Source organism: Myxocyprinus asiaticus, chromosome 33, assembly GCF_019703515.2.
Source record: "Myxocyprinus asiaticus isolate MX2 ecotype Aquarium Trade chromosome 33, UBuf_Myxa_2, whole genome shotgun sequence".
In the NCBI taxonomy this organism is placed as follows: Eukaryota; Metazoa; Chordata; class Actinopteri; order Cypriniformes; family Catostomidae; genus Myxocyprinus; species Myxocyprinus asiaticus.
Window position 1 is genome coordinate 38,571,009 of NC_059376.1, and position 11,033 is coordinate 38,582,041.

Here is an 11,033-nt window from a genome sequence, read left to right on the forward strand (position 1 = left end):
TTTTTCTGTGCAACGAGGCTTGTCATTCATCACAAAAGCCGAATAAAAATCCTTGCACAAAGAAAATACACATAGGCCTAAATCAATTTGTGTAAATTCTCTCTCACAAGCACAATCCACAGGTTGTTGGTGCAGGAGCGTTTCCTAAAATGTTGCTTTTCGTGCACATTTGTGGCATTGCTAAAAAAAATATGACAAAATAATGTCTAGCACGCATAGGTCATCTTAAATGCCTTAATATTTGAAGCATAAAAGCACTTTAGAAAATTTCCTCCTTTTGGGAATGTACAATAAATTCTCCTCTAAATTCTGAATTCTTTGAACCATAAATCCTCAATCTGTAATTTGAGATCCAGCGCTGACAACTTCACATCACAACGATTGTGTTGTGTGTTATTGTGCCCAAATGCGGCAGTGAGTCTTTGTACAAAGAAAAATAATCTATTTCAGGAAGCAAATCTAACACTGCTGCCACAATTCAACATCCAGTTTCCATGGCAACCGTTACTTGTATGACAGGGTAGCCGTCACACGGATGCTGCAGAAACGTAAAATCAACCGCAGTCTTCATCAGTTAGCTAAAACTGAAGTTCAATGAATGATCAGTCAATTAATTGTCACTTTAATCCCAAAGGCAGCACCCACAAATAAAACCTGTTTTTGAAAGCATTTTACAAATGTCATACAAATAGGATAAAGAACTGACCATGAGGACAAGTTATTCTAAAGTTTGTTCTCTTTTTATTTGTAGATATAACAACATAATGTTAACTACATTTTTAATTACAGTAGACTTTGTGCTAAAATATATTTTATATACTTAAACTGTATTCAGATAAACATCTGTTCTGAAATGTTCACATCTTTTTTTACAACCCCAATTCCAATAAAATTGGAACAGTATGGAAAATGCTAATAAAAACAATTTTTAAATTCTATTCACCCTGTGCAATATTGAAAGCACTACAACAACACATTATTTGATTTTTCCCCTTTTTCTCCCAATTTGGAATGCCATATTCCCAATGTGCTTTTAAGTCCTTGTGGTCGCGTAGTGATTCGCCTCAGTCCGGGTGGGGGAGGACGAATCCCAGTTGCCTCCGCGTCTGAGATCGTCAACCCACGCATCTTATCACGTGGCTTATTGAGCATGCTGCCACGGAGACATACCATGCTCAACTCACCACGCGCCCACCGAGAACGAACCACATTATAGTGATCACGAGGAGGTTACCCCATGTGACTCTACCCTCCCTAGCAACCTGGCCAATTTGGTTGCTTAGGACACCTGGCTGGAGTCATTCAGCTCGCCTTGAATTCGAGCTAGCGAACTACAGGGGTGGTAGCCAGCGTCTTTACCACTGAGCTACCCAGGTGCCCAAAAAATGCTGGGAGAGTTGAGTGTTTACCACTGTGTAACATCACCATTTCTTCTAATAACACTTATTAAGCATCTGGGTACTGAAGACACAAGTTTGTTAAGTTTAGCAAGTGGAATTTTCCCCCATTCATCCATTATGCAGGTGTTAGTATGGGGTTTTCGTTGCTGTATTTTGCACTTCATAATGTGCCACATATTCTCAGTTGGAGACAGATCAGGACTACAGGCAGGCCAATCTAGCACCTGCATGCTCTGCTCACATAGCCATGCACTTGTAATCCGGGCAGAATGTGGTTTGGCACTGTTCTGCTGGAACATGCAAGGACGTCCCTGGAAAAGACAGCATCTGGATGGCAGTATATGTTGCTCCAAAATTTGTACATATCTTTCTACCTTAATGGTGCTCTCACAGATGTGCAAATTACCCCATACCATGACAACCACTGGCTTTTGGACCTGATGCTGAACAGATTGGATGGTCCTTTTCCTCTTTGTCCCGGAGAACATAACGGCTTTTTTGTCAAAAAACTATTTGAAATGTGGATTTGTCTGACCACAAAACATGATACCACTGTTCTACTTTCCATCTCAGATGAGACCGAGCCCAGAGAAGTCGGTGGCGCTTCTGGACAGTGATGATGTATGGCTTCTCCTTTGCATAGTAAAGCCTTAACTTGAATCTGTGGCTGCAGTGGCAAATGGTGTTGACTGACAAAGGTTTACCGAAGTATACCCAAGCCAAAGTCATGATATCCATTATAGACACATGACACATGGGATCAGAGATTATACGCATTTAGAAGTGGTTTTCCAGCAGGCCAACCCCAAACCACATACTGCCCGGATTAGAGTGCACGGGTGCTAGTCCTGACCTGTCTCCACTTGAGAATATGTGGCGCATTATGAAGCACAAATACGGCAACGAAGACCCTGTACAATTATGCAGCTTAACACCTGCATAATGGATGAATGGGAGAAAATTCTGCTTGTAAAAACTTAACAAACGTGTCTTCAGTGCCCAAATGCTTAATAAGAGTTATTAGAAGAAATGGTGATGTTACACAGTGGTAAACACTGACTGTCCTGACTTTTTTGAAGCATGTTGCAATCATCTGATTTGAAATGTGTATATTTAAAAAAAAAAATAAGTTCACAAGGGTGAAACATCAAATATTGTGTTGTTGTAGTACTTTCAATATAGCACAGGCTGAACAGAATTTACAAATCATTCCTTTTTGTTTTTATTAGCATTTTCCATACTGTCCCAACTTTTTTGGAAATAGGGTTGTAATATTAGATCTACAAATAATGGCTTTGTAATATAATCTTAAAATAGACCAAAAAATAACAGCTTAGAGGTAAATAGTAATATATAACTATGAATGTCGTGTCATTACCAATTAATATGCATGATTTGAACGGTCTGCCTAAGATACTATAAAATCACACATGACATTCCTCCCTTTAAAATAATAACATTTCCTGATCTGAATTTAACATCATTCTGTATTTACAGGTACCTAAACCTTTTACAGCAGAATCCTTCTGCTCTAGATATGAAAAGAGGGCTTGCACATGTTCATCTTTCTTTGCAGAAATATCTGCATTTATATAAACTGCATGATCTTAAAGGGGTTTAAGTAATAAAATGTGCTAGTGTATTGCATGCACAAACAGAGGCATAGTTAAAATGATCACCAAATGGCACAGAGGTGCAATTTATATAGCTAATTTTTCAAAACAACAGTATAACCTGTTAAAAGGCAAGGTTCATCCTAACCTAACTGCCATAATGTTAACATTGTTTGAAACAAACATTAAGTCATGTGCAAAAAGAATACTCCGTGCTTTTATAAGCTGTATTATACTAAAACACCTCTCTCCTTCTGGTCTCTGGAAGATCCTTTAGACCTTGCAATTCCCTCAATCCCTGTAAAAAAAGAAAAAGAAAAAAAATATATATATATATATTTTACAGTTGTTACTTCACCGTGTATTGTAAAAATAAATATAAATAAGTGCATCATAATCATTTGCACCTCCAGAACCATGCGAATATTGGCCTTTAACTTTGCCGCATCTTTAGTCAGAACCTCAGTATATCTGAAAAATGTAAGCAATGATAAACATCTCAAAGTAAATAAAAGAATACAAACAAACATAAGGATATTTCACTAAAAGATCAAAAAACAAATGTACTCTCACTCGGTTAGTTGATTTGTCTTCTTTTCGATGAACTTCAAAGCCTCGGCATGTGTGAATTCTATGAAGAATCCATATCCGACTGCCACACATATTTTTGATGTATCAGGCCTAAAGCAGAAAGAATCCTTTATGAGACTGCCCTTTTAAGAGGTATTGAGAGAGGTCTTGACACACATTTGTTTACCAAGACACCAGACTTGCGTTACTTACACATGAGCCTGTACGTAGAAACTGCACCCAAGATCAACATCTGTTTTGAGTTCTTTGCTGTCAGATTCCTAAAGATGGGTAAAGGGAATACAGTAAAGCAAAATCTCATAATCACACACAATACAGAATGAAAGAGGCAGAGATACAGTAAAAATATAAACATAAATAAAAGACACTCAAAACATAACATCATAAGATCAGTTACAAAGCACACTAAGAAAGTTTGTGGGTAAAAACACATAAAAGCTGTTCATCAGGCCAAGTGCAAAATGTTTGTTGGTGGACAAACGCTGCAAATCCCCAACCTGAATGCTTTTAATTGTGTTCTTCAGCTGCAGGTATTGTGCCATCTTCTCATACACACCATCTCTTTGCTCCAACACTCTCCTGTCAAAAACACAGGAGAAAATAATAATAGACCACCCTTACAAAAAGTACTATGGCAGTGCCACGGTATAGTGATATATACTACGGTATGAAAACATTACCATATTCATTTACAATGGTTTTATATGGTGCTCCAAGGAATAATATGGTATTACCATGCTACATATAAAAAAGAAAGAAATAAAAAACCCATCGGATTTAGCATGATTCAGTTCCTAAAAAACAAGGTAATATAATGGCCCTTCTTATCAGTGCATGTTCCATCAACGTCATGAATATCAGTTATACTTACTGTAAGTCTCGCCTCAATACCTCACTGATGAAAGTCTCATACTGCAAAACTTTTTCGTTAATAATATCGGGTGCCCCAGAAGTCATGATATGCGGGAAAATCTGGTTGCAGATAGACTAAAATAAGACAAATGCAGTCAGATACTTTCTTTAAAATTAGTCTATGTATTTAATCTTAACTTGCATTAAACATAGCCAGTCGTACGCTGGGCTAATGCGACGATTAAAACCTGCAGCTTTTATAACGCAATAAGTTACCTATTAGTTTGTTTAGACTGAAAATCCTCTGCTTTTCCTCCAGTGTGTCACGTGGCTCTCCGGTTGTTTACAAGATACCCGGAAACGTCCCTGCGACGGGAAATGACGTCATAGCAAAACTATTTTCTACTTTTTTCAAAACTTTATATTTTACATAATTATAGAGAAGAGCTGCATAATAAAATACGAACGTATATTTAAATTTTGTCAGTAGGTTCAAAGGTCAAACAACAGCTGCGCAGATGGCGCATGCCCGTGCAGCAATGTGCTTTTACTGTGGCAGAAAGTGCGTTATAATTAGCTTCAAAAGTGGCAGTGATGGGTTTTCTTAAGTGATGTAATAGTTGTTTGACTTCAGACAGTTGTTGTGCGGGGATGGCAGGTCCAGAGCTGTTGGACTCCAGTATTCGCCCGTGGGTTGTTTTGCCCATTGTCTTCATCACATTCTTCGTCGAGGTTCTGCGGCATTACGTCACTCAACTTATTCACACGGAGAAGAAAGTTGATCTGCAGCAGGTGTCTGACAGGTGTGATGACTGTTATAAAAAATAATGGAATAATAACTGATGATCCATTTATTTTATTTGTTTTATGTTTGTTATTATTATTTCAAGAAGTGGTAGTTGCAGTAGTATTTCATTTTTTTATATTTTTTATTTATTTTGTTCACAACCAGGTGTTGCTGCGTAGCCGTGTACTGAGAGAAAATGGAAAATATCTTCCCAAACAGGTATTCATTTCTTCAATTACCTTACACCATATGTTTGCAAGGAATACCTGATCACTGATAACGTTATTTCTTCAGTCATTTGTCATGAGAAAACACTATTTCAACAACCCTGAGACTGGATTCTTCAAGAAAGTTAAGAGAAAGGTGATCCCCAAAAACCCCATGACAGGTAAATGCTTCTTAAAGGAACAGTGTTGGGTGTAATCTGTTTACTAAGTAATTCATTACTGTAATCTGTTTACTTTTAGTCAAAAAAGTAGTGCAATGCATTACATTTTAAATTCTTGTACTCCGATTACAGTTACTGACTTTCAATTAATTACTTTTAAGAACATTATAGGGAATACATGAATTATGGCCTCGTAATGAATCATTGTAAAGGAGAAATGTGAGGTGCTGAGTGTATGACTTTTGTGTAACAATAAACAAAAATGAAATATAGACATTATATTTAATTTGTTGAGCAGAAAAGTGGTTATACTTAAATATAAATTAAAAGTAAAGTAATTAGTAATATGATTACTTTTTGAACAAGGTTGTTGTGGCTTACTATTTTACTTACTATTACTGATCCCAGATGTGTATGACTTTCTTTCTACTTTCTACATTGAAGCTATTTAGAAGAATATGCCAGCTATGTAGGTCCTCACAATGCAAGTGAAGTGTGACCAAAACTTTGAAGCTCCAAAGAGCACATAAAAGCAGCATAAAAGTAATCCATAAGACTGCTGTGGTTTAATCAAAGTCTTCTAAAGCAATCTAGTTGGTTTTGGGTGAGAACAGACCAAAATGTAACTCCCTTTTCACTATAAATCTTGCAAGCAGTCTCCTTGGCGATCATGATTTCAAGCTCAATTACACTTCCTATAGCACCATCTAGCACTCTGCTCATGCGTCAAGCACTAGGAAGTGCAATCGAGCTTGAAATCATGATCGTGCCTAGAGATGGCAAGATTTACAGTTAAAAAGGAGTTATATTTTGGTCTGTTCTCGCCCATACCCGACTGGATCGCTTCAGAAATCATGGATTAAACCACTGGAGTCGATTACTTTAATGCTGACTTTATGTGCTTATTGAAGCTTCAGATTTGGAACCCTGTTGACTTACACTGTATTGACCTACAGATCTGAGATATTTTTCTAAAAATCGAAATTTGTGTTCTGCAGAAGAAAGTCGTACATATCTGGCATGGCATGAGGGTGAGTAAATGAGAGAATTTTCATTTTTGGATTAAATGTTCCTTTAAAGATGTAGAGTAAGTCCTAGACATCAAAGAAATCACCTATTACATGGCTTCATTGTAATGTCAGTCTTCCATCACTCTGTCTGTATTGACAAGACAACCTTTCCCTTTTTCACTCTCAGACACCAGCATGTTAATGGACATGATGAAAGGCAATCTGACCAATGTGCTGCCAATGATTCTGATTGGAGGATGGATCAACTGGGCCTTTTCTGGTTTTGTCACAAGTAAGGGCAACCTGTATACTACTGTGCAAGTTCTGCGTCTTGTGATGAGTCTTCTAATCTGACCACCACAAATGAAAATATTCAGATATAAAGAGAATAATGAGTAGGACTCAAAATTTGGGTAAACTAATGGAGAGAAAGAGGGGTTTTTGTTTTATGGCCATCACAGAATAAGTAGTATAAATGATTAGAATACATCCATAAGCTTGTAAGAGTTGCATTAAATTGCTGTAAAGGTAGAAATGTTTTTTATGGTGCATGTTTCCTGCGCAGCTAAGGTCCCGTTTCCGCTGACACTCAGATTCAAACCCATGTTACAGAGAGGAATTTAACTGCTCTCTCTGGACGCCTCGTGGTACAGTATTTGCATGTCTCATTGTACCTGATTTTTCTGTTTATTTTTATCAGAATGTGTTTTTGGAACATTGTTTACTCATATTGATAATTTATTTTTTAATCTCTATATATGGTATATGTTGGTCTTCTAGGGTGAGTTCAGCTTCATGGTATTTCCTCAATATTTTTGGGCTCTGAAGCATGTACACCCTCATCCTTGGATAAAATAACGGTTGGTTTATACTTTCCATGATTTTTAGACCTTTTTATGACCACAGTTTGTGTTACTATTGATTATATGCAGCATGTGTTTTTATGCAGATAAATAATGGTTATGTTTGTGTTAAATCAGTAATTTGCAGCAATTTAAATCTTGCTAAAACAGTTTTGTTTATTCCTAGCTGCGGATCAGTCAAGAATTATGCAGGATCAAATGACTGGGGCAGTGATGGCTATGCCTCCTGCTCCCAATAAGGCATTTAAAGTGAGTAATATGTGAACTTAATTTTTATATGTGATGTTTATCTCTTCATGTGTTAGATGAGAAGAGGTTTATTTCCTTTTAAATAATATGAATCTCTTACATGATGAACATGCATATAGAAACATAAAACAAACATGGTAAGAACAGTTTTAAAGGGTTAGTTCACCCCAAAATGTAAATTCTCTCATCATTTACTCACCCTCACGGCATCCCAAATGTGTATGACTTTCTTTCTTCTGCAGAATACAAAATATGATTTTTAGAATAATATTTCAGCTCTGTAGGTCTATACAATGCAAGTCAATGGGTGCCAAAATGTTGACGCTCCAAAAAGCATAATAGTAATCCATAAAACTCCAGTGTTTTAATCCATATCTTCAGAAGTGTTATGATAGGTGTGGGTGAGAAACAGATCAATATTTAAGTCCTTTTTTGCTAGAAATTCTCCTCCTTGCCCAGTAGGGGGCAATATGCATGAAGAATGTGACTTAAATATGAAGATATGGATTAAAACACTGGAGTCATATGGATTACTTTTATGCTGACTTTGTGCTTTTTGGAGCTTCAAAATATTGCCATCCATTCACTTGCATTGTGAGGACCAAAGGAGCTGAGAAATTCTTCTAAAAATCTTCATTTGAGTTCAGCAGATGAAAGAAAGTCATACACATCTGGGATGGCATGAGGGTGAATAAATGATGAGAATTTTCATTTTTGGGTGAACTATTCCTTTAAATTAGAAATGCACATCAGTTGGAGTTTAAGTCAAGACTGTTTAGCCCAAGACAGACCACTTGTATTAGAATGAATGGGAGTAATTGGGATGCCAATGTGGCAGATGTAGAAAAGGAAGTCATGCCTTACGGGTAAAAGAGCCAATTACCATTTTGGAGGGTATTTAACACTTGGTCACTTCATGCGCTTTTAGTGATCAGATTGCTGTCCGATTTAAATAAGCACATTCTGTTTACACTTGTCAATGTGTTTCCTTGGCAAAAGGATATAAATCCGATCTTGAATTCCCACGCTATATGCAAATAAATCAGAGTTCACTTCTGTGATTATGCTAATGCCGGGCTGTGAATTTAATGTGATTTATTATTTGATTCAAAGTGACTTTGCCCAGTGTGCATGTGTTTTTCCCCATTTAGGGCTTGTTGTACGTAAGATATGTCCATGCACGTCAGCTGTGTTTAGTTTCAGTTTTGTCTGTGATCTGCAACCAATAAATGAAGAAAAAAGTTGTTTCTCCTACAGCGTGCATCCGTTTCTTAGTTTGTTGTTATTTATTGCGCGACACAAATACTCTGTAACAGCTGTTATGTTTTGCCTATACTGACGGAGAACCATTTGGGCGGAGTAAAGTTTACATGTGTGGCTTGAACAGCCAAATTAATTTACACTTGACCGAGTTTTGTCTGGAATGCGTCTCAAATCACCTCTTGAGTGATTAGATTTATATCCGTCTCAGATTTGTCTTGGAGTGTATTGACACTTGGTCTTTTCATGATTGGATAGCTATCCGATCAGCAAAAACGCATGAAGTGTCCAAGTGTAAATACCCCCTTAGACCCCCCCTGTCAGTCAACTCAAGGACGCATATGCGCATTAGCTGGCCCAGCCTGAAAAATAGTATTGTTTTAGCATGATCTGAGCTAAAGAAGCATTATTTATGATACCATTGTAGTTAGATGTCACTGCTGATCTTAAATGTGTTATTTGATCGAAATCTTGACCCACCGTTTTGATGATTTCTGTGTTTCACCATTCAAGTGGATAGGAGCTGTACTTTTATTCCGGTCTGTGTATCCTTAGAAAATAGCTGCCCAGGAGCGTTCCAAAGACTGATGCAGAGTGGACTGACTTGCCTTTGTTTGTATTTATAATATGGAAATTAATTTAAGTACATTTTATTTGGTAAGACTCCCAGTGGGATAGTCTTGGTAACAGCAGGCCTGATATGTCGATATGTCAAAAAAAAAAGTCTGAGAACTCCACAAACTGAAGTAAACTGTTTTGGTTGGCCATAATTTCATAAAAATTCAAACCAATTGTATTCCAAACCAATATGTCAGATTACGACTGGATGATATGACTAGAATCCTACATCACGGTTCGAGTAATTTTATCACAATGTGGTTATTTTGAGCTATTTTTGTTAAAACACCTACTTTGGTAATCCAATGACTTTTCAATTAAAAGGAACTTTTAATTTGATTTTCATTTTTTAATGTGAGCTCAATGGATTATTCATAACAAGATTATGCATAACAAATGATGAAATGGCAAATTGTCATTTGTGAATGACAAAACACTTATGTTCCTCATTTGCAAGTCGCTTTGCATACAGTAAAAGTGTCTGCTAAATGTAAATGAATGGTAAGTCTGGGATCAGTGCTAAATTAGCTACTTCAGTTTATGTGACAATTGAGTTGATGGATATTTCAGAGCAAGTGGGAAGGCCTGGAGATTGTGGAGCACAAATGGGCCCTGGAGAACATTGAAGATGAACTGATGTGTCAGGACCTGAACTTTAGAGGAGTCTTCAGCCAAGAACTCAAATCAACCATGTTCTGATGTTGCTCTAATTGCTAAATGATTGAAAACTGATATCAGCCAGTGCTCTGTTAATGATACATTTCACAAGATGTGATTCTTAACACGATTCTATTGTTGGTACTTCAAAGCAGTTGATTTCAATGATCCTGATACAGTGTTTACACCAAAGTTAATATGCAGATTTTTTCATACATGTTTTGTGTCTTTTAATATATTTATGTTTGATGTGATGCCTTGAACATATAGTGCTTTCTGGCCAGTTCTTAAAGTAACATGGTTTTGTTAGTGTCTTTGATTATACCGGTTGCTATATGGTTGTGAAACGGATGTTTTTTCTTTTGTGGTTTGTGACTATGACACCCAGTTCTTTAACAAGCCGTTCTGTCAGTCGCAGATATTATAACAGCAAATTGAATGTAGCGAACAGATACTATTTTTGATCACTCTGCAAGAGCTGGAGATGTAAATGAAAAATGTAATAATTTAATAAACATTGTATGGAACCCTAATGTGAGAAGGAAATTAATTTGTGCTTGTTTCTCTAATTGAATCAACTGAGAGGAAATGATGGAGCCGGAAGATGGTTTTTCTAATGTTTGTAAATCAAGCAGAGCTGAATCTAATGTTAACACTTAAATGGACTCGACATTTCAAAGGGGAACTCATTTGAAATGATCATTATGGCTGAACACACATTCTCATGTTGTTTGCATGGAGCTAT

At 36.8% G+C, this 11,033-nt stretch overlaps 1 protein-coding gene and 1 pseudogene across 3 annotated transcripts; one reads left to right on the forward strand and one right to left on the reverse strand.

Moving 5' to 3' along the window:
- Positions 1-724: 724 nt before the first annotated feature.
- uxt (ubiquitously-expressed, prefoldin-like chaperone) lies at positions 725-4,822 on the reverse strand. Of its 3 annotated transcripts, none has more exons than XM_051669975.1 (7): positions 4,733-4,822; positions 4,476-4,591; positions 4,102-4,183; positions 3,797-3,864; positions 3,587-3,694; positions 3,421-3,484; positions 725-3,311 (listed from the first exon to the last, which is right to left on the reverse strand). In XM_051669975.1, exons 2-7 carry the CDS (start codon positions 4,559-4,561, stop codon positions 3,249-3,251), a joined length of 471 nt encoding a protein of 156 aa, XP_051525935.1. In that variant the 5' UTR covers positions 4,562-4,591; positions 4,733-4,822; the 3' UTR covers positions 725-3,248. The 3 variants fall into 3 exon arrangements, with proteins under 3 accessions (XP_051525935.1, XP_051525937.1, XP_051525936.1); XM_051669977.1 differs by having other exon boundaries at positions 4,476-4,576; positions 4,733-4,789; XM_051669976.1 differs by lacking the exon at positions 4,733-4,822 and having other exon boundaries at positions 4,476-4,726.
- A 17-nt stretch (positions 4,823-4,839) lies between these two features.
- LOC127424623 (ER membrane protein complex subunit 3-like) lies at positions 4,840-10,891 on the forward strand (annotated as a pseudogene).
- The last annotated feature ends 142 nt before the right edge of the window (positions 10,892-11,033 follow it).